This window comes from Miscanthus floridulus, chromosome 6 (assembly GCF_019320115.1).
Source record: "Miscanthus floridulus cultivar M001 chromosome 6, ASM1932011v1, whole genome shotgun sequence".
Lineage (NCBI taxonomy): Eukaryota > Viridiplantae > Streptophyta > Magnoliopsida > Poales > Poaceae > Miscanthus > Miscanthus floridulus.
Genome location: NC_089585.1, coordinates 30,431,340 through 30,459,140, shown reverse-complemented (window position 1 = coordinate 30,459,140; position 27,801 = coordinate 30,431,340). Strand labels below are relative to the sequence as shown.

The 27,801-nt window shown below is 46.5% G+C and overlaps 1 protein-coding gene and 1 pseudogene across 1 annotated transcript; both read right to left on the bottom strand.

Annotated features, from left to right (window-relative positions):
* Positions 1-9,433: 9,433 nt before the first annotated feature.
* LOC136455878 (large ribosomal subunit protein uL3m-like) lies at positions 9,434-14,062 on the bottom strand. Its single transcript, XM_066455587.1, has 5 exons — positions 13,472-14,062; positions 11,994-12,203; positions 10,946-11,050; positions 10,121-10,234; positions 9,434-9,915 (listed from the first exon to the last, which is right to left on the bottom strand). Exons 1-5 carry the CDS (start codon positions 13,826-13,828, stop codon positions 9,745-9,747), a joined length of 957 nt encoding a protein of 318 aa, XP_066311684.1. The 5' UTR covers positions 13,829-14,062; the 3' UTR covers positions 9,434-9,744.
* Positions 14,063-14,597: 535 nt separating this feature from the next.
* On the bottom strand, positions 14,598-21,656 carry LOC136455877 (protein TRIGALACTOSYLDIACYLGLYCEROL 4, chloroplastic-like; annotated as a pseudogene).
* Between the last annotated feature and the right edge of the window lie 6,145 nt (positions 21,657-27,801).

Sequence of the window (27,801 nt, the reverse complement as noted above, 5' to 3'; positions counted from 1 at the left end):
ACCCGGACGAGGGCTAAGCTCCCCTCGCTAGAGGTCGGAGCTGGCTGCTCTACGATGCTGGCCGCCTCGATGTCCGTGACCTCCTTCCCCCGGGAAGTGTCATCGGAGGAGATTGAATGAACCTCCACCTCCCGGGCGCCCTCCTGTGATGGTGGCGGGTCTTGGACCGGGAGCAGTACCAAAGCTTGCCCCGCCTCTGTCTCCACATCCTGGGCCACCGGCTCTGCCGCGCCCACACCGGCCTTCGCCGCCTCAGCCTCGGTGGTCCTGGGGGCTCCAGCCTCTGCCACATTAGCCTCGGTGGTCCTGGGAGCTCCGGCGTCTGCCACCTCGGCCTCGGAGGTCCTAGGGGCCCCAGCCTCACCCTTGGTGGCCTTAGCGATTTAGGGCGCTTCGGCTTCACCTAGCTCGAGGGCCTCGGCCTCGCGGGGCATAGGCGCCTCCTCCCCCACTTGCTCCATGGCCGCCTCGGTAACCTCTCTTTGGGCGACCGGCTCCTTCGAGTCGGCCCTAGCCGACGCAACGCTGTATGGTGGCTTGCGCCTCCACCACCCATTGGGTGGTGGAGCTGGTGCTCACCTTGAGTGCCTTACGTGGCGCTAGGGCAGGTGCTTCTAGTGGAAAATGAAACATTTACTTGGTTAGTATACGACCAAAGGACGAGTGGAAGATGCTGCAAACTCTACTGATAAAACACTTACCTCGAACGGGGACATAATAGCTTCCACACTGCGTCCCTCGTCCTCTGCAGCGGCAGTGGCGGCGGCGGTGGCATGGCCCCCCGTGTCCGCCGGTGCTGTCCGGCCCTCGCTGGACTCCGATGCCCCCTCGACTTGTTGTGGAGGCCATTGGGTCACCCCCACCATCGCCCGCTCCACCTCCACCGTCGAGCCCATCGGGCTGACAGCGCGCTTCCCCAACGCTTGTGTCTCGGGCGTGTCGGCCTCGGCCCTAGGGCGGGCGATTGCCAGCCCCAAGGCGTCCTATTCTCCTCCTCCTGGAGACGTCTGTCCACTTGCCAATGCCCCGGGCGTAGTCCCCCTGATGTTAGGGAGATGGTCTAGAGGACCTCGCCTCGCCTCGCTCTCGTCATCATCACTCGAAGAATCCATCGACGACGGTGACGGAGATGGCTCCACCGGGAGACCATCGTGCCTCTGCTGTCGGCGACGTTTCTCCAGCTCATCGCGCTCGAGGCTCTTCCTCTTGCGCCTTGCCTCCTCGACGTCCTTTCGCTTCTTGTACGCCTCGGCATGCGCCCTGTTCGCCGCCCACTGCTCTGAGTCCTTGGGAACGAGCGGCGGGGAGGCTCGCACATCCCTCATCCCCTACAGGAATGACAAACGTGAATAGGGGAACAGATCGAAAATGTAAGGAGCAAGGAGGCCTCGGGGGCCATAGCAGCATGTGACTCACCAGAGAGATGTACCCCCATGAATGGCGCATCAGGAACGGGGTCAGACCACTGCTCCTCAGCCACCCCTCCACCAGTCTCTCTCACCCGACGTAGAATCTCCTCGTCGGAGAGGGCGACGGCAGACAGCCGGATGCACCATCGATAGGCTCATCCGGTGTCATCTTGAATAGGCGTTGCCGCCGAGCCATCAGCGGCAGCACCCTCCGATGGTGGAACACCACCACGACCACTGGCCGCCGTAAGGCCTGCGGCTACGCAGCCTCTCCAGTGCCTCCAGGATGTCGTACCTCCACCTCTCTGGCTGGCTCTCCACAACCCTCCCGGTATAGGGGGAAGCCCGCCGTCATCGTTGCGGAGGTAGAACCAGCTGTTGTACCAGCGGCGGTTGGATGACGTGAGCTAGGCCAGGATGTAGAGGGGCTGCCGGTCTTGGCACACTTGGAGAGTGCAGCCGCCGGCCCTCAACGCCTTCCGCGTGCCCATCGTGCCCGCTGGCTTGGTGGTGAGCCCCGCCCGAAAGAGGTGGAGCCATAGCTCCTAGTCAGGGGCAATGCCCAGGTACCCCTCGCAGACTGCGACGAAGATGGCCGCCTATGCAATGGAGTTGGGGTTGAAGTTGTGGAGCTCCATGCCATAGTAATGCGGGAGCGCCCGCATGAACTGGTCTGTCGGTAGGTCGAGACCACGCTCAGTGGAAGGCCATGAAGCTTATGATGTAGCCATTGTGTGGCCTCGGCTCTGGCTTAGCCCCCGGAGCAATCCACTCCGGTCTGTTGGGGTCGGTAACTGGGCAAAGGAGGCCGTCATCGACAAGCGACTGCAGCGTCTCCGCAGACATGTCGGACGAACCCCAAGGATCCGCCTGGATGACAACAGCGCCGCCGGCCATGGGTGCGGTGGAGAATGCGGCTACGGTGGTAAGACGTGCTCTTGCTCTCTCTCTCTCTCTCTCTCGCCTTTCCTCCCCCTTCTCCCTTCTTCTCCCCGGCGCTCTCTCTTAGCAACTGCTTGAGGGCAGAAAGGGCAAACGCGGGCAGGCAAGGTAAGGAGGGGCAGGGCGAGGCTTGTCATGTATTTATGAGGGAGGGGGTGAAACGGACGGGCGATGAAACCGGGGAAATTTCCCTCAGATCTAGTGCAGTTAATCCAGATCCGACTAAACCGCCCACGTGTCTGCCTTTTCCTTATTAACCACGCACACACAGCAATGTCCCATCCGCAGACATCACATCACATCCGACCACAGCAACGGCAGGTGCCGTTCCGTCTCCCTGAGGAACCACCTCAAAAGGCGCACCCGCCGTTGTCAGCTGATGGGAGGGGAATATCCCCCACCCGATTCCTTTCAGACTAAGGAACTGGGCACTGATCCCGTTACGGTCTAGGGGTTCGAAGGCTGGGCCCCCGAGGGTCTCGACAGCCGCCCCAGGACAAATAGAGTCAGGGATGACTATGGGCGAGCCCGTACATGGCCGAGGCCCAAGCAAGCAATTGCTTGGGATGCCCTACGTCATGTCCGAGACCGGCAGGGAGGTGTCTGAATGGGATCCCACCGTAGGGAGGCACTGAGCCCCTGGAGCCAATCGAATGGCCCTGGGACCCACTAGAGAAGCCCTCTGGTACTTTTGGAGTGTGTCTCTGGACCACTAGCCGACCCCTATCAAATAGGGCACGGGCCTCCACTTGGACTTACCCGATAACAGCTCACCGGAGGTGTCACCGCTCACGCCCACTGAGGGTAGCCTGGCATACTCCACCCCTCCTTCCGAACAAAAAGGATGCACGAGGGCCGCACAAAAAAGACAGGGAAACTCCTGATCGCCCTCTTGCTCCGAGCAGAGGCTCGGGGGCTCCTCCTACAAACAAGCCGAGGCCCAGCAACCCAAACTCGCACTCGGGGGCTCGGCAAAACACAATAAAAGGCACTGAGCCTGTTACGGTCCAGGGGCTCGAAGGCTGGGCCCCCGAGGGTCTCGATAGCCACCTCAGGACAAACAGAGTTAGGGATGACTATGGGCAAGTCCCATACATGGCCGAGGCCCTAAGCAAGCGATTGCTTGGGATGCCCTAAGTCATGTCCAAGACCGGCAGGGAGGTCTCTGAATGGGATCCCACCGTAGGGAGGCACCGAGCCCCTAGGGGCCAATCGAATGGCCCTAGGACCCACTAAAGAAGCCCTCTGGTACTTTTGGAAGTGCGTCTCTGGACCACTAGCCGACCCCTATCGAATGGGGCATGGGCCTCCACTTTGACTTACCTGATAACAGCTCACCGGAGGTGTCACCACTCGTGCCCACCGAGGGTAGCCTGGCATACTCCACCCCTCCTTCTGAACAAAAAGGATATGCGAGGGCCACACAAAAAAGACAGGAAAACTCCTGATCGCCCTCTTGCTCTGAGCAGAGGCTCGGGGGCTCTTCCTGCAACCAAGCCAAGGCCCAGCGACCCAAACTCGCACTCATGGGCTCAGCAAACTGCGATAAAACCCCTCGCTCAACATGAGAAAAGCCCCTAGAGGAATAAATCCACTCCTCCAGGGCCTCAGGGGCTACACCTGGCAGGTGCGCTCATGTGCACCCACCGAGGCATCGAGTACGAAATACCATCTCGCTAGGAGCTGCCATGAGCCAAGTCTCGTCAAAACCTCAAGAAGAGCGCTCACACTCTCCCCGAGGCTCGAGGGCTACTATCAGGTACCATAAAAAGGGGTCCCCTAAGCAAGGACCGAAAAAATCGCTTAGACCTTGTAAATATCGAAGCCAAGAGACAACCATCGGTAAAACCTCACCTTATCCGAGGCCCGGCTGGATCACCTGGCACACCTCGGACAGTATCCCGACTCACCCGAAGCGGGCTCGGCCCAAAATGAAATCGTGAGGACTCGGATGAGGTACCGATTCTCTGACTCGCTCGAGGCCCTGCACATAAGGCCTCAGGACGAGGTACTAATTCTCCGACTTGCTTGAGGCCCCAACCGTGAGGCCTCGGACGAGGTACCAATTCTCCACCTCGCCCGAGGCCCCGCACGTAAGGCCTCGGACTGAGGTACCGATTCTCTGACTTGCTCGAGGCCCCACACGTAAGGCCTCGGACGAGGTACTGATTCTCCGACTCGCATGAGGCCCCCCGCAAGGCCTCGGATGAGGTACCGATTCTCCGCCTCGCCCGAGGCCCCGCGCGTAAGGCCTCGGATGAGGTACCGATTCTCCGCCTCACCCGAGGCCCCGCGCGTAAGGCCTCGGACGAGGTACCGATTCTTCGACTCGCTCGAAGCCCCGCCTTGTAAGGCCTTGGACAAGGTACCAATTCTCCGCCTCGCTCGAGGCCGGCTCGGCAACAACCCCGTCACTTCCACCTTGACCTGACTTCTCTGACAGGACGTCACGTCCAACTGACACGTTCAACCACTCCTGCGACATCAGCCGAACGACGACTCGATACAGCGGAGTGGTCGACGAGACATGAGTCACATCGACGCCATGCCGTCCAGGGACAGGACGTGGCAGGGGTTACCGGCCGCTGTGCTCGGCACTATGCCCACGACTGACACCCGTGCTGCACTGTGCTGCCTAACCCCTACTTCGAGGATAGCACGGCATGGAGAGTCATGTCTGGGTCCCTATAGCCTCGAAATCGATGTACAAAGACCAACTGCTCCCTCCGAGCCTCGGCTATCTGCTTCGGGGTCTCGGTAGCCTCGGGACTCACGCCCGCCGAGCCTCCCACAATGGTTCAGCCTCTACACCGACTAGGCCTCGGCTCTCTACGTTGTCAACATACAGCGACAGGCACATCGTCCATAGTATGCGCCATGCCCTACGTCAAGCCATCATAGGAGCTCCCATGTCACACAGGATCGGGCGTGACCGACGCGTTGCTCCAGTGCACCAAGGACAAGACCGCTCCATTGACCACGCCGCCATAGTGATGAGCTACAGGGCTCGGACATGCCACCTCCGCTCACAAAACGCCACGTAGCAAATCTATGTACCGCCCCCGTGCCTCCCTTTGATTATAAAAGGGAGTGACCGGGGCCGCTTCTAGGGGAGACTCGGGGAGACTCGCGGAGACACCGGCTCACAGCACGAACTCACACATGCAAGCAACGCACAACGCTCTGTAACACACATGCTCCCACACTGCGAGAGATCAACATCTCAAGCAACCCACGCCGCTCCACGCAGAGACCTGGGACTAGCTCCCTCTCTTGCTCAGCTTGTAAACCCCTACTACAAGCACCTCGGTGCAAGGAATACAAGATCGCCCTCTCAGACTGGACGTAGGGCACCTATTGCCTGAACCAGTATAAACCTTGTGTCTCTTTGCATCACCATCTGGGATTAGGGACACGCAGTACACTTTCACTGGTTGGTTGAGGATCCGCCGGGTCCAAAACACCGACAATGTGAGAAAAAGATATAGAAATTTAAGCAAATTTGATATTAAGGTGACTTCATGCAGATTTGTTTGTGCCAACGAAGGCCATCGAAGGAAAGTGGAAAGAGAGCATGTGACAAAGTGTTTTAGAGCTGAAACAAGAACCGATTGCAAAGCACGAATGACAATTACATTGGACCGAGGGGAAGGAAATTATGAAGTCACTGATGTTGTCCTTGAACACAATCACCTCCTTCACTTGCACCGGAAGTATTCAAGATAGGCAATGGAGAAATGTGATAGAAAACCCAAAATTGAAAGCTCAACTTCGATTGAAGTTTATGTCTCATAAATATCCACAATTTGGCATATAAAGCCGCCAACTCTCTAGAATGTTGCTTGCTGCTCGACAATGCCCTTGATTGCCTTTGCACACAAGTTGAGGATAAACTTAATATATCTAGCTGTGCTATGAATGAAAAACCAACAAATGAACAAGAAAATGTTGGACCCAAATATGAACCAAAGTGATGATTTGCTTAGTGCTGCAAAGCTGAAGAAAAAGGAAGTCCAGTCAAAAAATTCGAAGAGAAAGAGGACTTGGATCGATAAGTTACGATGGGGAAGCGAAGCAAGCGAAATCTGCCATACCACCAAAATCTGCCATACCACCAAAATCTGCTAAACCAAAGAAAAAAGGAACAAAGGTATGTTGCAAACTTGCAAGCTACATAATGTATGCATGCTGTTGTCATTCCAATCAAAACTAATTGGTTGAATTTTTATTAGCAGCCACAAAACAAAAATGAAGTTGTACAACCCCAAGTTGAATTGGAAAATGATGGCAGCAACAGAGATGAAGTTCAGGAGTCTCAAGATTACAATGTCATTGGTAGTTTTACTCAGCTCATAACAGCTCCAACTTATGCCGAAGAAAACCTTCAGTTCTAGTGTGTATAGGCTGGTTAGATAGCATTTTGGACAGGGCTAACTATAGTCTTTTGGGGTCTAATTATAGTTTTTTGTGGCCTAACTGTATATCTAAAATGGCCTATATAATTTCAGTAGAAGCACATGTGTTGGTTCAGTAATAGCATAAGTTGCTAGGGTACACAACCTGAAGGTGCTTTAAATAATTTTGAACTTGTGGACTTGTGCTTTGGAAGTGGAGCACACAAATCTCCAGTGTGCTTGATCTGTCTAATAATTATGTGCTTGTGAAAATGGCTTTGTTTGTGTGCAAGTCTGATATATTTTGCCATCAGTGAAAATTTGGGGCTAAACATATACTCAGTGTATTTACTGAATAAGTGTCACTGTGTCTAAACACACACCAACCAGACATCAGTAGAAACAAAATCTTGCATTTTCATTTCCATATTAGAATAAAAATCTCTTGATTCATTATATATAGACCAGAAGGATCTGCCATGTTTACAAGAAGTGGTTTCTATCCAAAAGCTAATTACATTAACCATGGGTTCATCAGAAACCATGGTGGCAGCATGCCTGCCCAGTCCATCTCCATGACAGCAAGGACCTCCACGTCGGTGTAGTGCTGTTGAGTTAATCCATGGAGTCTGGGCCCGAGCTCCATCTTTCCTGGTCGGCACGAGCTCCATCTTCTCCTGACCGACGCGAGTTCCGGCCCCTCCGGGGAGGCGTAGAAGGGTTGTAGTGGTGCGGGACGGGCGAGCTTGCGGTGACATCCCGAGCTGCGGTGGCGTCAGCAACGGGAGGGCTGCGGGGGTGCGAGGCACTGCGTGAGGAGAGGGAGGAGCAGCGGCCACACGCGGCATTCGGCGCGGCAGGGCGGCGGCATACAGTGCGGAGAGATGTGTCCTTGTGGCCCGACCAATGAGGAGAGATGGAATTTTTGTTTAAGCCGATGGATTTTCTTTGAACGGTGGATAGGAGGCTGAAAGGTATGCGGTGCCTTGCTAGAGGAAAGGCACCGAATCTGAGTCCGTGCAGGGGGCAGCAGGCAGGTGGGGGACCATGTGGAGCACACGAGATCAACCGATCAAAGATCGAACGCTCAGCAAATCGAGTGAGCGGAAGGAGAAAATCACTGGAGCATCAAATAGTTTTCCAGTATATTTTGTATGTAATGGCAGAAAGTTCTAAAACCTGCTAATTATATATATATATATATATATATATATATATATATATATATATATATATATATATATATATGTAATTTCTGTTCGAACAATGAATGTGTTTATCCAGGTGTCATGTGTTTTGTACATGTGTTGCAACTGTTGTGCATGTTTGAAGGGGGTAACATCACCAGTTTGGGTAGGTGGTGACTGCATGTTCCTTGTCCATCCTTGTTCATCCAACCAAACAAAAAAATGGCTCGTCTCGTTCAATACATATCCATCGAACCAAACAGAAAAATGATTCGTCCTATCCGGCCAACCAAATAGATAACATGGATATCCACATCTCGATATCCATGGATATCCATATCAATCCACCCTGTCCTCGAACAAACACACCCTAAGAGCATTCTGGTTCGATCATTGTCCAGCGCCTTCAGCTTGAGGATCGTTCTGCTAAAAAAGACATGCAATCGCAAGCTCCAAATGGTTAGGAACTTAGGATGAATGGATGATCACTGAAGCACTCCCTTTCCACATTTTTCTTTGATGAAACAGGAGGCGACTGGGCCCTACTGGCTATATTTATATTCCATTAAACTGAAAACAGAGGAGCAAGCAGATGAACAAAAGCAAAGCAGCAAAATTAAAGGAGTGCATAAAACTGCCTCATGTTATGATATACTCCCTTAGTCTAGTCTCGTCCCATAATAGATGACGTTTTAGCTCTGGGCATAGGAATCAAGAGGAGTGAAAAAAAATATAGTACACAGAAAATGACAAAGAGAGAAATAGAAATAAAGATGTATAGAAAAAGAGAAAGTTGCATTGGAAAGTCCGAATGACAACTAATTTGGACCGAGTGTAGATGGCTAGAAGGTCACCTACTACGAGATGGAGGAAGTGGAGAAGATTCTTTGGCAGAGACAAAGCCGTTTTGAAAAACGTTTAGTAAAAACAGCTTTAACAGTAGTTTTATAATATTTTATACCAAATTTGTCAGAAGCGAAAGAAGTTACCCTTTTGTGGCTCCAACTCCTTGGCCCTACATCTCAAAATAGAAGGCGTGATTTGACTTGTGTGGATGTGGTCATTAAAATCATACTTTGACCGTTAATTTCTCTTATAATATATCTTGTAGTATATAATGATTTGTGGCAACAAAATATTATTAGAAAACATTTCTGAACACAAATCTAATATTACTGCTTTTGTACTTTCAATTTTATATATGATTAGAGTAGTTATTGATTAGAGATAACAAAGTTTGAATTTTGAAAATACATGTGTATTACATTTTGACATGGAGAAGTACAAAAATAGCTCCACGGCAAGAGCCACAAGAAGCCGAAGCCATGTCAAAAGGGCCCTATATATACATGATAAAAAGGAAGGCACCATGTCCATGGTAACGCTAAACACATGTTTTCAATAAAAAATATTAAAATTGAAAAGCGCAACGCATAGGTTCATGTGCAGGTAATAAACTAACAGCTGTCATTAATATAAGCAGCTCGCGCAAAGGCAGAACACAATCTCAGGAGTGAAAATATTCCGATTTTATATACTACCTGTGGCTTCGCGTACAACTTATTAAAAAAAAAAGGTTCCATTCAGTCAATCAAAACAATCATCTAAAAACCCTAACTGAATTAAGGCCCTGGTATACTTGCCAGGTAATGTACATGGAACAACATTGATCAGGCTAGCCAGTAACCTGATGAAGCTTGTGATTCAGGAACTGCTCACATATCCATCAAGAATTTGACAATCTCGTGGAATGGACGAGCTCAAGGAGTGCATAAAACACAAAGGGAGTTAACCAGCTTTGTCCATTGCCTTTTAATCAGCTGCCATGAATGGGTCAACATCACCAAGATCAGCAATCAGGGGCTCCAAGTCTTCAGGCTCGCCTTCTTGCATGAAGTATGTAGGAAACGGGAGCAAAGCCGTGTCAGGTTTCTTGTATATAGAATCCTTAACAAAAACAAAGCTACCTTGAGGACCAGGAACCTGCAAAAGGGGCAACGAAAGATACATAGAACACCTAACTTTCTATGGTTGAACAAAATGAATTATTTACATATTTACCATCATTATGATGTGAGTGGTATAAAAAATACCATGTCAGTGACACAGTGTAAGATGTCATCCGTAATAATGGTAAATATGTAAATGCCCCGAACAAAATATGCTGTGACATCAGAAATCAAGTCACCTGCCCCTTCAGATATAGCAAGTTCCTGGCTGGGTCTATTTGGTAAACCCATACATTCTTCACTGTGCGTTGCACACCACCCATGCGTCCAGGCATTTTTCTGTTTTTGAAAACCTGAAATTTTCCAACTGTTATGTCATTACATGTGCAAGGCTGGCTGCTGCAGTACCTCTTTGTGCACACATTAGCGAGCTCCCATCATATTCCACCAACGGGCGCGAATGTAACAAAAAACTAATCCCTGCTATGGAATCAGTTTGTAATCGGACCGTTTCTATCTGTCAATACTCAATACAATGATATGCAGTTCTCCTGTGTGTCGAAGGGGAAAAAGTACACTCCTATGTCCTATCAAAACAATTTAAACCAAGTGCCTTCCTGCATGACAGATATCACAGTCTGGTTTCAAAGCACTAGTTCATGGGCTCTGTGTTCGAGACAAAAAAACAGTTCATGAGCTTTGTAATTGTAAACATTACATCTACATTTTTTTCCAGTGAAGGCCCAGATCTGAACAAAAAAACATACTTCAGGAGGCAAACCATGTACGATGACATCATTTAACAGACTCATTGTTCATACCAAGTAAAAAACATTGACAACATACCAACAATACATAAGGTCTTATCATCTTAAGTATTGAGGAACACGAAAAAACCTGTGAGTAAATACTTAAAATCTATAGTTCATTTGTTAAGAGGAAATGTAATTCATAGCAAAACCTTACTATTGCCTATCCTATGGAGAGTAAAATGACACTATTGCGAGAAGGGAGATGCATAACATTTTTTCAATACATAAATGTGATACTGTTATATAACGTACCCTTCCAGGAGCATCTCTTTGACCAGTAGAGCCACCACTGCGATGCGACTTAGATGCCCCATGTGATGCAGGCATCCCACTGAAATCATATTTTTTCATTACACCCTACAAGATTAAAAGAAGGTTAAATTGTTAAACATTGACAATCAACACATTATTACTTTGTTCTAGAAGGGAAAGTAACAATCAGCAGAGTCATATTACTTCTGTAATCACAATATTTAATGAAGAATTGACCAGTTTTGCCGAGTTCTGTAACACTAGCACATTTCCCCAAGAAAATTAATCTAGGATCTTGGAAATCATGGGAGAACTTGCACTACCATGCAAAGAAGTCCTCAAGAGCTTGGCCATTTACCAAATATTGGTCCTCCTAGTTTCTCAAACCTCAATAAGACTTTTCCCTTGTGGATGGATGTTACCAGCTAACAAAGCAGCACAATGCACATAAAAATAGGATCACTCACACTGCCTTGCCCTCTCACATGTCCAACCAAATCCTGCTCTTTTATGTTCTAAGAGTTTATAGAAAAGCTACTCAAGATCTGAAAAGACACTGATCCCACAATAGCACTTAGGATAACTATAGTTTCTAAGATGCACACTACTTTGGACATTATGGCATTTAATTCTCAGAAAAAAATCAGTCAGAATCTAATATTTGAAAAAGTGGAAATTTTCATTAACCGGTCAAATTTTAAGTTTTTACACTACAGCACTCGGTTTGAATATTCCACCAATTGTAAGAAACACATACAGTGTTTGCTTTTATTATCAGAAAGCTAACATATAAATAGCAAGAGAACAATTTTCATCAAATACATGTTTGAAATAGAGCAACTTAAATTCAGGGCATAAACTAGAGACTTAACTATTACAAATATCTGCATAATCCCCTCTGGATTCATTTCAACTAATCAAATAGAGGTGTTGCTGAAAGAAACACAAACTAAAACCCTGGTGATAGCTTAGCTGGTTTACAGCAATATAGTGAATTGTCTTGACAAGTGAAATCACAGAAAATAGATTGGACAGGAAGAATACATACCGCAAAACCTTTCCCCTTCGTGATTCCAGTGACATCAACAAATTGTCCAGGCACAAAGTGGCGAACTGTGATGGTTGTGCCAACAGGAAGAAGTGCATCCTCAGTGACAGGAAATTCCCTTAGCTTTCTCTTCAGAGGCACTCCCTGTGCTCTAAAGTGGCCAACTTCAGGCTTTGTTAGGTGTTTTTCCTTCTTTTGACCTGCGCCAAGCTAACAAACACAAGAAGAATTTAGGAATTTAGCAATACTTTTTCCTTTTGCAAAGTAAATATGAATGGAACAAACAAAGAAACAAATATATAAGTTAACCACTCTGCATTGCATTAGGTCAACTAAACAAAAAAAAAGGCAGGGTACTTCTTACTAGTGTCTTATTCATGGTGCAAGTGCATGAGATGCTTTATGGTTAGTGGTTACCAAAACTTAGCTCCAGTAAATTGTCACAATTGACTTGTGAACCCCTTAGCAGTAAAATTGATCAATTGATACAATAACTTGCATTTACCGATATTATGTTGCTGAAGAGAGTAAAATGGCACAAGAACAAAAGAAAATTGGACATCGACACACCAAGATAACTACCCTTGTACCCATTTATCTTCCTTAATTTTTTATAGTTCTTTCTGCAGGTACTGCAGGAAGAGCCATAACCAGAGCATTGCCGCATGAGTTTAGAAACATGGAAATTTCAAAAACAACCCCACGTCTCTCTTTGGTTTGGAATACCACCACATAAAACGTTTTGTTCCAAAGACCCACCACTACCCAACTCGGTTTTGTAGCAGAAACCGTCCCACCAACATGCAACAATCTGATTTCACCCGCTTTTCCATCCTAGAGTGCCTGATGCATTCTTTAAAGTTAGATACTCTAAAAATACAAGCCCTGCATTTCATTAAATCCATCGATTTATGCTATTTGCAAAATTCTTCACCACAACATGATCCAAGCACCAGAGCAAGCTTTACTCAGTTAGCATGGACTATAGTGGCTCCACACGGGCAAAGACAGGCGGAATCTGCTGAGCCTATGCTCTGTAGGATGGCTTTTGCAACAGAGTCAACAGGGGCTAGGCATTTGCAACAAAAGTCTTATGGGGGTGGAAATCAAAATACAAGTGAATGGGGCGATTTGCAAAAATGGGACTCAAACATCGGTCGTTTGCAGATTTGACACTGGACCCATATTCATAGACACAGATGGAGCCACTTGTCATCCACTCGAGTGTCATCGTAATCAAGGAGTCAATCTTTGGAGTGTCATTTTTGCAAAATGTGGGAAATATTGAGATATACTGTATCAAGAAGATATTATTGAACCCCAACAATACAACATCTCAGCCATTATCATCCAGGTTTAAGCGATATGATTGCTTTCGAGTCTAGCAAGTGAATCGAACCAGCAGCTGTTCAATACTTCATTTGTTTCGGTGGAACACGTTTCACAGAGAGAACTCAGGGAAATTTCGTGTAGCACACCTGTAGGGCGAAGAAACCCTCCTTCTCGGCGGTCTTGACCTGGGTAACAACGTTGTCGTCGACCCAGAGGACGGTGATGGGCACCTTGGCGCCCCACTTGTCCCACATCGCCGACATCCCGCACTTGACGCCGATCAAGCCGGTGCGCTGCGATGTGGGGCCCATCACCCCGGCCCGCGCCTCGATGATCCGACCCCCGCCGCCGCCCTCGCCCCCAGCGTCGTCGTCGTCGGAACGGGAGACGAAGGCCTCCGCGGAGAAGAGCCGGGAAGGCGGGAAGGGGAGGCGCGGGCTCCCGCCGGCGGAGAGTGAGAGGCCGCGGAGGCGCGCGAGCAGGCCCCTCGAGGCGGCCGCCATGGTTGCGCCTGGGCGAGGGCGGGGAGGCGCGACGGCGAGATGGGTGCGGGCGGGGTTTACGCGGCGGCGCGGCGAGATGAGTGGTGCTGCTGGGCAGTAGGGTTTACTGAGCTGGGAGCCCGCGAGGGGAATGAATGGCCCAATGGGGGCAAAGCGAGCACGCGCGCAGGCTCATTTACGAGTGGGCCTGAATTCTACTGGGGTTTCCGCTTTTACGATTTTCTGTTTTTCAGTGCTGCAACGCGAGAATCCAAATTCAGCTAAAAACCAGACACATTTACATGTAGAAATACAATTGCATCGATTTTAAAGTTTTGAGGGCAAGTCACTTTTTTTTTTTTGAAACAAAGGGCAAATCACTAGAATAAAGAGAATACAAATTCGCTTCAGCATTTGTGACGCATAGCATCCCTCCTGGCTCCTATGAGGGCTATCACAAACAAATGCTAACGCTTCAGGATTTGTTGTTGCATGATTCAACTGAGTCTTGAGTTCTGTCAAAATGATGAACAAATGGATGTCTCAAAAAGGCTAATCCTTTAATTAGCTTATCCTAAACTTCATATATTTAAAAATTAAAAAAATGGAGGGAACATGACTTTTGTAAACCGACAAAAGGCAATCAGAAACATAATCTCACATAGGCTCACCTAGCAAGTTCACTACTCTAAAGACTCCAAACAGTATAACTTCCTTCGTAGCAAAAAAATTGATGACTCAACCGGTAAAAGCAGGTCATAAATAGATTTTACAAGGGGGTCGATTCATCTGACCATCACGGCGTCAACCATTCATTTCATATGATCTGATCCTAGTGAAATCAGCTAACATAGCGATCATGAAGTCCAGGCATTATTTTACACAACGTTCATGATGAACAGCTTCAGGCTTCGTAGAACCGGAGCTCCACCATGGCCTCCTGATGCTTGGGTGAATACCACGCTGTGGCCTTTGCTGAACCCAGGACCTTGAGAGCCCAATCAATTGCAAAGATCGGATCATCCACTCAAACAAAATGGTCCTGGCTTCTGGGGTCAATGGCAACAGAGGATTCAACACGAAAACTGAAGGGCCCAACTATCTGCAGCAAGAACAAAGAAGAGCTTTATTAAACACGAGAAAACTTCCATATGATACACACAATGATCATCTTGTCTATTGTTCTTATAATTTATTGATGGTAGGCAATCAGAGAGAAATGGCCAAAAGATAACAAATCCTATGTTCTAAACTGATACCATCAATTAATACCATCATCATTGGCAATGCTGTATTCATCATAACAAGTTTACCCCCTGGCATTTCAGTAGATGGAATTTGTTCATAAACAAGTGTAAACAGTAGCTGAAGTCATAAGCACTAGTACTTGCATCAAACTGTAACTAATAAACCATAATTTACATTACGGCACAGAAGATAAAGAGTCAGGGTGTTTGCATATCTAAGCATAGCCTAGAGTTCAAATAAGATTAAGCTCCCCTGCAAGGCAGTCATTAATATTATTAATATATAACGAAACTTTCCTGAACCTTAGCCTACCCCAACTTGCTTGGGACTGAAAGGCTATGTTGTTGTTGTTGTTGTTGAAACTTTCCTGAACCATCGTGGTTAGTCCCAAGTACCTCAGTTTTTTTTCATAACTTTCAAGTGCAATAGATTGAGATGTAAGCAGTAGCTACCAAAGCACCCATAGGAAAGAAGACAACACCCCAACCAGTGGTTAGAATTTCTAGTTAACAGGTATCAGAGAACAATTAAACAAAAAATATATGAATTACCTGTTATTGAAGGGAAACAGTCACATCAGGACAAATATCGCAGAATGTCTCTACATCAGGTCTTCTAGAGAAGAAGAAATCTTGTGCAAGGCGAGAAGCACCACATAAGAACAAGGAGCCAGAGGTGATATCAAATCGGGCACTTGCCCTAGTCAAATCCAGAAAAAGCCTCTGAAAATTCCCATATTGAGCAGTGAAAGTAACAGAAGCAAAGAGGTCTACAAAGGCAGCACATCTATTCCTTTCGTCAAACATTCTAAAAGCATTACTCTTGTGTGTTTCATCTCGTATAGTCACTCTCCTTGAACAGTAACCCAAATATCCACTAGCTACTGCACCTGAATAAAGGAAAGGAAGGAAACTTGAGAAACATTGCTGATTACCTATAAATCCAATACAGTGCTACTAAACTGATAACCATTTCACATAGCCATGCAGAGATGCACTAGATGTCAGCACCAACAGAAAACTAGGCAGTAAAGCATATAGGGAAATCAAGTCGTTCATGATACTGTATACCAGCATCTATATGAAGTGAAGGATATTATTGGCTTCCAAAGTCTTGTAATATCACAACAAAATTTTGAAAAGGCGCTAGGCACTGGTTGAGTGGCAAAGTATCGGGCTACTTGGACCCCTAAGCAGTCTAGGAAGCAATTAGACACTAGGCTTGAGTGAGGTGTCTAGTACAGTAGTACCTAGGTGCCACCTAGCCACCTAGGCGAGGGCTAGGAATCCAATTTTTTATACAGTGAGCTCAGCAATGGGAAACAGAAGGACTAAGCTACAATCAGGTTACATTCTGGATATCCAGGAAATGAATGGTGTGTCAATGAAAAGGTTTCTGAAGCAGTTTGAGGGGCAGCAACAGAACCTCCAAAGTCCAAGCAAGTGGATGCAAGGAATTTTCATTAGGAGTATCGACATCAAATGGAAAGTGGACACTTACCAACGATACCAGTAAGAGAAACATGTGAATCCGAGAGAAATATATCATATGGCTGAACGTTTTTTAGCTTATCTTCTTTTTTCCTCCAAGCATCAATGCTTTTCTTGATGGAAATAGCCGCTTTAGCACATAGGCCAGGTAGCAGAGCAATAGGAACATCATCTGTTTCATCACCACCAAATCATTTTGGTTCCCCACTATTCTGCTGCAATAATAGATGATAACTCAATCCAGAACTGGAGCCAACTGAAGCAAGGTCAGCCGATAATGACAATGGCACATCCCAATATGCTCCCCTTTTATCAACAAATAATCCAGGTCAAGATGCTTGGAATGTAATATTATGATGAGGAAGCTGCAATAGGTAAAGAGGTGTCCTTTAATCCAAGCATTTAGAACAGTAACAACATAAACTAGTTAAGTAAACTAAACATTACAACAACAACAACAACAAAGTCTTTAAATCCCAAACAAGTTGGGGTAGGCTAGAGTTGAAACCCAGCAGAAGCAATCAAGGTTCAGGCACGTGAATAGTTGTTTTCCAAGCACTCCTATCTAAGGCTAAGTCTTTGGGTAAATTCCATCCTTTCAAGTCTCATTTTATTGCCTCTACCCAAGTCAACTTCGGTCTTCCTCTGCCTCTCTTCATGTTACTATCTTGGCTTAGGATTCCACTACGCATCGGTGCCTCTGGAGGTCTTCGTTAGACATGTCCAAACCATCTCAACCGGTGTTGGACAAGCTTTTCTTCAATTGGTGTTGCCCCTAATCTATCACGTATATCATCGTTCCGAACTCGATCCCTTCTTGTATGACCGCAAATCCAACGCAACATACGAATTTCCGCGACACTTATCTGTTGAACATGTCGTCTTTTCGTAGGCCAACATTCTGCACCATACAACATAGCAGGTCTAATCGCCGTCCTATAAAGCTTACCTTTTAGCTTCTGTGGTACCCTTTTGTCACATAGAACACCAGATGCTTGGCGCCACTTCATCCACCCTGCCTTGATTCTATGGCTAACATCTTCATCAATATCCCCGTCTCTCTGTAGCATTGATCCTAAATATCGAAAGATATCCTTCCTAGGCACTACTTGACCTTCCAAACTAATATCTTCCTCCTCCCGAGTAGTAGTGCCGAAGTCATATCTCATATACTCAGTTTTAGTTCTACTGAGTCTAAAACCTTTGGACTCCAAAGTCTCCCGCCATAACTCCAGTTTCTGATTCACTCCTGTCCAACTTTCATCAACTAGCACTACATCGTCCACGAAAAGTATACACTAAGGGATGTCCCCTTGTATGTCCCTTGTGACCTCATCCATCACTAAGGCAAATAGATAAGGGCTCAAAGCTGACCCTTAATGTAGTCCTATCCTAATTGGGAAGTCATCCGTGTCTCCATCACTTGTTCGAACACTAGTCACAACATTGTTGTACATGTCCTTAATGAGTCCGACGTACTTCGTTGGGACTTTATGTTTGTCCAAAGCCCACCTCATAACATTCCTTGGTATTTTGTACATAAGCCTTCTCCAAGTCAATAAAAACCATGTGTAGGCTCCTTCTTCTCCCTATACCTGCTCCATAACTTGTCTTATTAAGAAAATTGCTTCCATGGTTGACTTACCGGGCATGAAACCAAATTGGTTCATAGAGACCCGCGTTATTGCTCTCAAGCGATGCTCGATAACTCTCTCAGCATAGCTTCATAGTATGGCTCATCAACTTAATTCTCTGGTAATTAATACAACTTTGAATATTCCCTTTATTCTTGTAGATCGGTACCAATATACTTCTCCTACACTCGTCAGGCATCTTGTTCGATCGAAAAATATGATTGAACAACTTGGTTAGCCATACTATAGCTATGTCCCCGAGGCATCTCCACACTTCGATTGGGATACCATCCGGTCCCATCGTCTTACCTCCTTTCATCATTTTCAATGCCTCTCTGATATCAGATTCTTGGATTCTCCGCACAAAACGTCTATTGGTGTCATCAAAAGAGTCATCCAACTGAAAGGTTGTGTCCGTATTCTCACAATTGAACAATTTGTCAAAATACTCTTGCCATCGATGTCGGATCTCATCCTCCTTCACCAAGAGATGTCCCTTTTCATCCTTAATGCACTTAACTTGGTTGAAGTCTCTTGTCTTTCTCTCATGAACCATAGTCATCTTATAAATGTCCTTCTCTCCTTCCTTCGTACCCAAATGTTGGTAAAGATCCTCGTACGCTCTACCCTTTACCACACTTACAGCTCGCTTTGCAGTCTTCTTTGCCACCTTGTACTTCTCTATGTTGTCCACACTCCTGTCATGGTACAAGCGTCTATAGCATTCTTTCTTCTCCTTAATAGCCCTTTGGACTTCTCTTTCCACCACCAATGTATCTTTAGCCTCGTCTCCACTTCCTTTGGTTACTCCACTACACCTCTGAGGCCACCTTTCGGATGTTGGTTGTCATCTTCTCCCACATGTTGTTTATGTCATCTTCTTCCTTCCAAGAGCCCTCTTTGATAACCCTTTCCCTGAATACCACTGACGTCTCCCCTTTCAGTTTCCACCACTTTGTTCTTTCAATCTTAGCTTGTTTATCCCTATGGGCACGCACATGAAAACGAAAGTCTGCCACCAAAAGCTTATGTTGAAAAACAACACACTCCCCTAGGTATCACCTTGCAACCCAAGCATGCTCGTTTGTCCTTTCTTCTTGCGAGGACAAAGTCAATCTGGCTAGAGTGTTGTCCGCTACTGAAGGATCACTAGATGAGATTCTCTCTTTCTAAAGAAAGTGTTGGCTATCATCAGGTCAAAAGCTACCGCGAAGTACAGAACTTCCTCCCCCTCCTGATTCCTACTACCATACCCAAAAACCTCCATGAACTGCCTCGAAACCTGCGCTTGTAGTACCTACATGCCCATTAAGATCTCCTCCTATAAAAAGCTTCTCACTGCTAGGTACAACTCTAATCAGGCCATCTAAGTATTTCCAGAACTGTCTCTTAGCACTCTCATCGAGCCCTACTTGGGGGACATACACACTAATTATGTTCAAGACCATATCACCAATGACAAGCTTGACTAAGATAATCCTATCTCCTTGCCTTCTCACTCCCACCACACTATTCTTGAGGCTCTTATCAATCAAAACTCCTACTCCATTTCTATTCGTGACTGTCCCTGTGTACCTTGTCCACCTCCTTCGCCTTCTGACCCTTCCATTTAGTCTCTTGAACGCATAATATATTTACACGCCTCCTAGTCGCGGTATCAACTAATTCTCTTAACTTACCTGTAAGCGGACCCTACATTCCAACTACCTAAACTGAATCCTAGTTGGTTCGACTAGCTTCCTTACCCTTCGCACCCGTCGACTCAGATATGAAGACCCTTGCTCATTTTTCACTACACCCGGGCGCCGATGTAGCGCGCCGCTAAGGATGCGACGACCCGATCCTTGCTCACTTGACACCGTGCCCAGATCGCGACACGGCGCGTCACGGGGGTGACGGCCCGGCCCTTGCTCATTTAACACCATACCCGGGTTCCGATATGGAGCGTCGCTAAGAGGGTTACGCCCCAACGGTTTTCTTTCAGGGTTTCATCTCCATTAGAATGGCTAGATTTAACGTTGGCTTGCCACGCCTATCACAACCCTCCTCCTTTACCAGAACTTGGGACCTGCTATGTTGAGACAACATAGGCGGAGTTAAGTAAACTAAACATTCACAAAAGATAAAAGAAAGGGAAAAAAACAAGATAAAACTTCCACAAGCCATTATCAACAGCTAGGTGTTCTAATCAATATACTGAACGGAACGTGATTTATTGAGAAACCATAGTGCAAGCAACAAGAATACCCACAAATAACTAACTGTATACCAAATAGGTTAAGAGCGTCCAGATTTTTTGCCTCGTGGTGAAATATCGCTTTTCCTCGATTGCCTTTCTTGATATCAAATAACTCCAGAAGCAAAGTGGTGTCTGGTGTGATCAAGATTTCCGTGCCTACACCTAGAGACATAACATCATGCAAGTGCTTCTTCAATCTTTGGTCCAAGAGGCCTCTTCCTGTCGATTTGCAAATTTCTCTTTCACGACAGACACAAGCTTGTTAACATTGATTTTCTCCAAGATGGTAGAAGACCTGAACAGATCACAACAGATTGTTCGTTAACATGAGTTTGGTGAGAAACTTGTTGAACATTAAGTATAACCTCTACTAGATACTCCGTATCTACATTGGGCAGGCTATTTAGTCCATTAAATTAACAAAGGAAAAACAAAAAAATTGGATGGTACTCTCCTCTCCCTCTAAGCCGACAATGCTATACATAACAAACAAGAGACAGAAATGATAGCCCATTTCAGGTCACTTAAAATCAACTACTAATCGAATCGACTCGCATTTCATCCACTGAGACATCAATACCAACATATATTGATAAGGGGGGCACATAATCCTAGTGCTGACATAATGATCCAAAATTAACCAATCTAAATTCATATATGTATCAAATCCAGGGTTATCCAAATCACACTATGCACACCAAGCCTGCATTATCGTTGGCGTCGGATGCTACAAGATTGCACGCAAAAAATTGAGTGCTCCCAACCGCAACATCCTCGGAGCAGTACAGACATGTAATGGGTCTACGTAGTCCGTCACCATACCAGTTGTCCGTGATGTAGAGGATGTGGGCGTGGTTGACGGAGAGGCCGTCGCGGGTGGCGGAGAAGGTGGGGACCAGAGGGGACGCCATGAAGCGGTGGAAGAAGTCGAGCTGCTTGGGGCGGGTGACGCGGTAGCCCCGTGAGAGCCCCAGCGGCAGGGGGTCCCCCGGGACGGGGCGCACCGTGCCCTCCATCGTCACCGGGGTCTCCGCGTCCAGCTCCCATCGCCCGTCCTCGTCCGACATCCATCGCATCCGCCGCAGCGACATCGGTGCCGGGCGGCGCTTTCTGGAGCTGGTGGCCCTTCCGATTTCGCGTCGTCCGGCGTCGGCGTCGGCGTCAGGGTGTGCACACACAGTTGGTGGGCGAGGAGCCGGATAGGGGCCTAGGTGTAGGTGGGTAACGTTGGCTGGCCCTGTTTGGCAGACGCAGATGGCCGGGGCGCCGGCCTGACCTGAATTTTTTACTATTCGGCCCTTTTTTCGAAAGTTTCTCATAAATAGATTATTAATGGAAAAAAATTTGGAAATGGACCCTGGGCTCGGCGTCAGAGAAGCTCGGCGCCACGGTCACTGGCGCCGAGCTTCTGGGCATGGGGAAATGGCCTGCCAGGGGGCTCGGCGCCAGAGTGACTAGGGCCGAGCTCGGCGCCGTATATCTTGGCGCCGAGCTCGGCGTCAGTCACTCTGGCGTCGAGCCTCCTAAATATTTGCCGCCCCACCTTTCTTCTTCTCCATCTCACCCTACCTGCCCCTGCCCGCGCCGTCGCCGCTCCACCGCCGCGCCCGCCCATGCCACCGCGCCCGCCCGCCCGCCCGTGCCGCGCCCGCCCGCGCCGCCGCCGCTGCTCCGGCGGCCGAGCCCGCGCCACGCCACCGCTGCTCCTCCCTCGCCCGAGCCCACACCGCGCCGCCGTGCCCTCGCACCGTTGCCCGTGGTTGGCTGCAGCACCGCGCCGCCACGCCCTCCACCGCCGTCCTCGCCTTAGCCTCGCCTTGGTCTCCACCGACGGCCTCGGCCTCGCCCTGCCTTGCCCCCTCCACCGCCGGCCTCGTCCCCGCCTTGCCGCCGTCCACTGCCAGCCTCGCCTCGCCCCGACTCCCGCGCCCGTCGAGCCGGACTCACCGCGCGGAGCGCCGGGCACCCCGCGGCCGCCGCGCGCCACCTCTGTCGTCGAACGCGCCACCGCGGGCCCGGATCTTCGCCTTGACCTACGCCCGTCGTCCGTCGACCCGAAAAGGTAAAAATTATGAATATGCAATGTACCTATTTAGTTGGTGTTTGTTATTTACTAGTTACTGTGATGACTTAGTTAGTTGATTTAGTGAGATATATATGTAGATAGATAGAAACATAGATACATTGGTAAATAGATATAGTTAGATAGCTACTTAGATATGTAATTATGTTTGTAGTTAACTACATATGATCTAGCTATTTAGTGAGTACACTATAAATATATACGTAGTTATTATCTTGATTACTTAGTTTGTAGTTAGAAAGTACTTGTTAGCAACATGATTATATTACATTTAAAACTAGGCAATGAAAAAAGGTTTTCAAGCACTCACTGGCACATAATGTAGCAACATGCTCGTTCAAGACCTGCATCTGTACTCTTGTCTGCTCTCTTGCCTCATTCCTTGCCCTCTCCTCCTCTAACGTCATCCGCCTCTTCAATCCCCATTTGTTAAGCCCAACATTGATCGGGTTACAAATATAGCGTTGTCTAGTAAACTCATGTATCTTTTCTTTGTGATGTTTAACGAATAGGTTGACGTAGTCAGGTCCATATCCCTCTTTCCGTGCAATTAGTTGCCTCTTCTTCAGTTCATCAAGAACTTAGCTTGACCATCATAACATTCCCAACTGCATTTCCTAGTGCTCTGTTCAAAAGAAATATTATATCATATATGTCTTAGCAAAACAAACAAAATACGATTTCATGTTTACCAGAAAAATAACGAACCTCATCATACTCAATCATATGGCCGTAATAATGACCTATTCCAAGCTCCGAAAGGACTAGGCCATAGTTGGATTTTATACCACATTCGCACATGACAGGAGGTGCTTTGTAGATTACCTTGTTCTTTCTTCTTTTCCTTATACCCTCCGCGGTTCTTTCCGGCCATTGGTTCTTAGGACCATACAACCACTCCTTGAAACGACACTTCGCCATTGAATACACCTAAATAATGAGACATTAGTACATGAACACATATAGCTCAAGATTTTAACACATACACTTTGCACTTACTTCATGCTTGTTTGGACACATAAACTCCAACGTATTCTCAGGGTTTATCACAGCTCGATCTCCACAATCGCACAGAGGAGGTTCATCGAGTCGTCTAACTGTGGCTAGGTGCTTCTCCTTAGCCATCATTACCGGAGGGTTAGGGGGGTGGAACCCACCGCTTGAAGTGCTCACATGGATGTCTCTCTCTAAACCAATCGTCGAAAAAGAGGTACCTAGGATCAAACTTATCTACACCATCGATCCTACTGAAAGAAAAAACACCTCTCATGGTCCTACACAACGAGATTCCAATAAAATATTAGTACCATACTTAAATAAATAAAGAAAAAGGATAGTACAAACAATTTCTTACATTAAACCGACTACATGTGTAGAAGCAACGCGCGGCTGTGTCCGGATGTTTCGATTGAAAAACTATGGGCTGGGAAACCACAGTCACAGTTAGGGACAGGAAGGTTAGGAGGGACGGGGGCATCTTTGCTAGACGCGTTGGGGTATAATTCTCGAGGAATGACCCCGTTTTCGCCAAAACTCCTCCCGAAATATTTCTTGCATCTAACAAAACGGATGTAATTTAACAAACATAAATAAAAGCATCATAAAAAATATCAATGAGAACCATAACTACAATACAATCAATTTCGTTCTAAGAACCAAAAGCAGTTAACATTATACCCTAAACCTAGGGTTTCTCATTTCATCCACAACAATGAACCCATAACATAACTACATGCGTCTTGGTTTACTAGCTTTTTTCATGCCTTGGAATCAACCTACGGTTGTATAATACATATATTGAGGGATACAATGAAACCCTAAGTGATGACGATTCTTAGGTTCAAAAATCCAACTAATATGTACCGAATCGATGCGAAAAAAATAAGGAGGTGAGCGAGTATACCTTGCTCTCGAAGATCTACGGATCAAATCAAGGTTTTTAAGGTCCAATATGTCGATTCATGAGGTAGGGTGAAGTGGCGAGAGAAAAACCCGAGAGGGAGGAGAAAGAAGAGGAAGAATGCTCGGAGAAGAAGGGTGGGCTGGGTTAAATGCAGGTGGCTCGGCGCCATTCACTCTAGCGCCGAGCTCGATGCCAAGATCTACGACACCGAGCTCGACGCCAGTCACTCTGGCGCCGAGCCCCCTGGCAGGCCATTTCCCCGTGCCCAGGAGCTCGGCGCCAGTGACCGTGGCGCCGAGCCAAGGGTCCATTTTTCGGAATTCTTTTCGCCAGGGATCTATTTGTGAGAAACTTTCAAAAAAGAGTACAAATAGTAAAAAATTCTGCCGGGCTGAGGGCTCCCCTGCCTAGCTTCAGCTCAAGGTTCTCAAACTATAAAACCAAAGTTTTTATCCTCTAAACTTTTTAAAACCGATCAAATAACCCCTAAGGCCCTATTCGTTTGGCAGGGAATCACCCACCAAAACTAATCCTGCCAGGAATACTTCAGTAATTTATATAGCAAACTGTCACCAGCATTGAATCCTGCCAGGAATAGAGCTAAACGAACGAGCCCTAAGCGATTTTGAACGAGGGTTTTACATGGTGGTTTTGTCTTTTTCTTTTTTATTTAATTTGGTTGAGTTTTTGAAATATCATAATAAATCATAGAAAAAGTTATAAAATAAAAAATCTAATTTTGTTGGACTCCACGTAAGTAGATCTACATAGTAAACATATAATATGTTATGCTTTAGTACAAAGTTTTTCTGTAACTTTAGATCAATGCTTTTATATAATTAATTCATAGCTGCAGCTACTATGGTCTAATTATGGTAAAATTTTTATGGTGAGTTAATTATTGTATGCTTGAACTGTAGTAAACATTTTATACTCATTGGATCATGTATAACTTAGTTATAGATTTATTTAGGTTTATGCTTGTTAAATCTATGCTTTATCTATAACTAAGTTATACATGATCCAATAAGTATGAAATTTTTACTATAATTTAAGCATACAATAATTAGTCTACCATAAAAATTTCACCATAATTGGATCATAGAAGCTACAACAATGAATTATTCCATTTAATTACAGAAAAACATAAATCTAAAGCTACAACTAAAAACTTTATACTAAAGCATACCATATTATATGTTTACTGTGTAGATCTACTCATGTTCAGTCCAACAAAATTGAATTATCTATTTTATGATTTTTTATAATTTACTATGATTTTTTAAAGATTCAGCCCAAATAAATAAAAAAGAAAAAGACAAAACCATCGTCACAAAACCGCTTGGAGTTATTTGACCGGTTTTGGAAAGTTAAGGGGGTAGAAAATCCAGTTTTATAGTTTGGGAGGGGTGAAGTAGTCCACCCTGAATAGTTTGGGGGGTTATGTAGACTTTTTCCTTTTTTAGAGGCTTTTCGATCAACTTAATTAAAAGTCCTATCAAATGAGCATAATGACTTCTGAAACTGTCGGTGTTTCGAGTAAACACCAATGAGTAAATTTTTAATATTGTGCGTCTGGCTCAGATGGTGTGCTAAGAGGACATGAGGTTTATACTAGTTCGAGCGGAATATCCCTACGTCCAGTTCATTGCTGCTACTCATGTTACTAGCACTGAAAGTTTATAGTAGGGGTTACAAACGGTCGACAGAGGGATAGGTCCCAAGTCTTTGGTGAGAGGAACGAATGGGTGCCGAGAGCTCGGTCATTGCTCGCCTATGTGTTCGAGGTTCGATGCTAGTAGTTTTTGATCTGATGTCCCTTAATGGGGTGCCCTGCTTTCTTTTTTATAGGGCAAGGGAAAGCGCATGTTACAGCGGGAGAAAAAAGAGGAGAACGAGAGAGAGAAAGTCCTTCAAGGTCGCCAGGCCTTTCTTTTCCTTTGTGCGGGTCCCACTGACACGACAGGTGATGACAAAGATAGCTCCACATCGGGCGCCTGTCCACCGATGATGCCATGCCCTGGCGTTGTCAGCGGGTCGTGACGTCCCACTCCGCCTCGGCGGGCGGCGCGGTGAACCAGCATGTTGATCAACGGCTGCACAGGGAGTAGGTAGCATAGTGACCACGCGTCCATCACTGTGGGCGATGTGAGTTCTCTGGAATGACATGTCGCGGGGATGGGTCGTGTTGAGACGTGACCGCTACCTGCACGATGCTAGAAGTTTGACCTTGGGTTGTACTTTCTGGCCCGTAGTGGTTGGTGGTGGCGTGAGCTTTCATTAGGAGCCGTGCCCGAGGGATCGGGCGAGGCGGAGCCCGCGGCCTCGGTGTCGGGCGAGATGGAGCCCGTCCCCAGAGGTCGAGCGAGACGGATCGCACGGCCTTGGGGTCGTGCAAGGCGGAGCCCGCGGCCTCAGTGTCGGTTGGAGCTGTAGTCACACCCTTGACTGCCTGGATGGATTAACGTATAACAACCATTAGCTCCTCCTCTTCGGGTACCCTAGTATTGGTCTCCGACAGAAAAAAAAAGTTAAACTGAAGTCTGTTTTGGGTTAGAAAATGAAGCCATTAGAATATGATTTTTCCTAGCTTCTTCATATTTTGGAGAAACCCAAGCCCTAGTGGCTAAAAGTTAAGCTAGCCATCCTGTCAAATCAAATGTGGAGATTCTCATGGACTTCAGGTCCTTGAGACTTTTCTACTCTTACCTTTTTAGCTCTGCTTCACCAAAATTCCTTATGGAGCAATATAGTTTAAAGTAGGTAAATATATTGGCATGCAGCCTAGCCCCATATCTAAAATAGGAGATTTTCTAAGAAATGTCTAATATGCTCTTGGATAATGTTTAGTTTTTGGCAATATAGTTTAAAGTAGGTAAATATATTTTAAGTGAATATATTCATTGCTCTTGGACAATGTTTAGTTTTTGGGCAATGTCTATATTTACCTAAACTATATTGCTCGCGGATTCACATGCTAGTCCACTTGCATCTCTATTAAGCAGGCTTACTTCCTCCGTCCAAACAAAAACATATCTCATCGCTTTGAAGAAATCAAAGAAGTACGAGCATTTATGATGAGTAATGAATATTTTTAGACGTCTAGTAAAATACATTCTTATAATAAACATATTTAGATTTATAAATATTGGTACTATTTTTATAAATCTACTTAAACTTAAAAAGAATGATTACTCAAAAAGCGAGATGTGCATTTGAGTCCAGGCTCAACCAACCAGGAGCCGGATTCAATGACTTCACATATCAAAGTCACGCTGTAACTTTCCCTTAATCTCCATCCTCCATCTAAGATAATACTCCGTAGTTCGTAGATTGAAGCAAACATGCCTAGCGGCAGCTCACACTCATGATGACTTATGAGTAAAACTGGCAACCA

Bases quoted from the DNA above. Each gene is read 5' to 3' on its own strand.
- LOC136455878 (XM_066455587.1), bottom strand. From the start codon at position 13,828: ATGGCGGCCGCCTCGAGGGGCCTGCTCGCGCGCCTCCGCGGCCTCTCA. The intron at 12,204-13,471 runs GTGTGCTACACG...TGTGTTTGTTAG, and splicing joins AGGGTTTCTTCGCCCTACAG to CTTGGCGCAGGTCAAAAGAA. The intron at 10,235-10,945 runs GTACGTTATATA...GGAAAATTTCAG, and splicing joins AAAGAGATGCTCCTGGAAGG to GTTTTCAAAAACAGAAAAAT.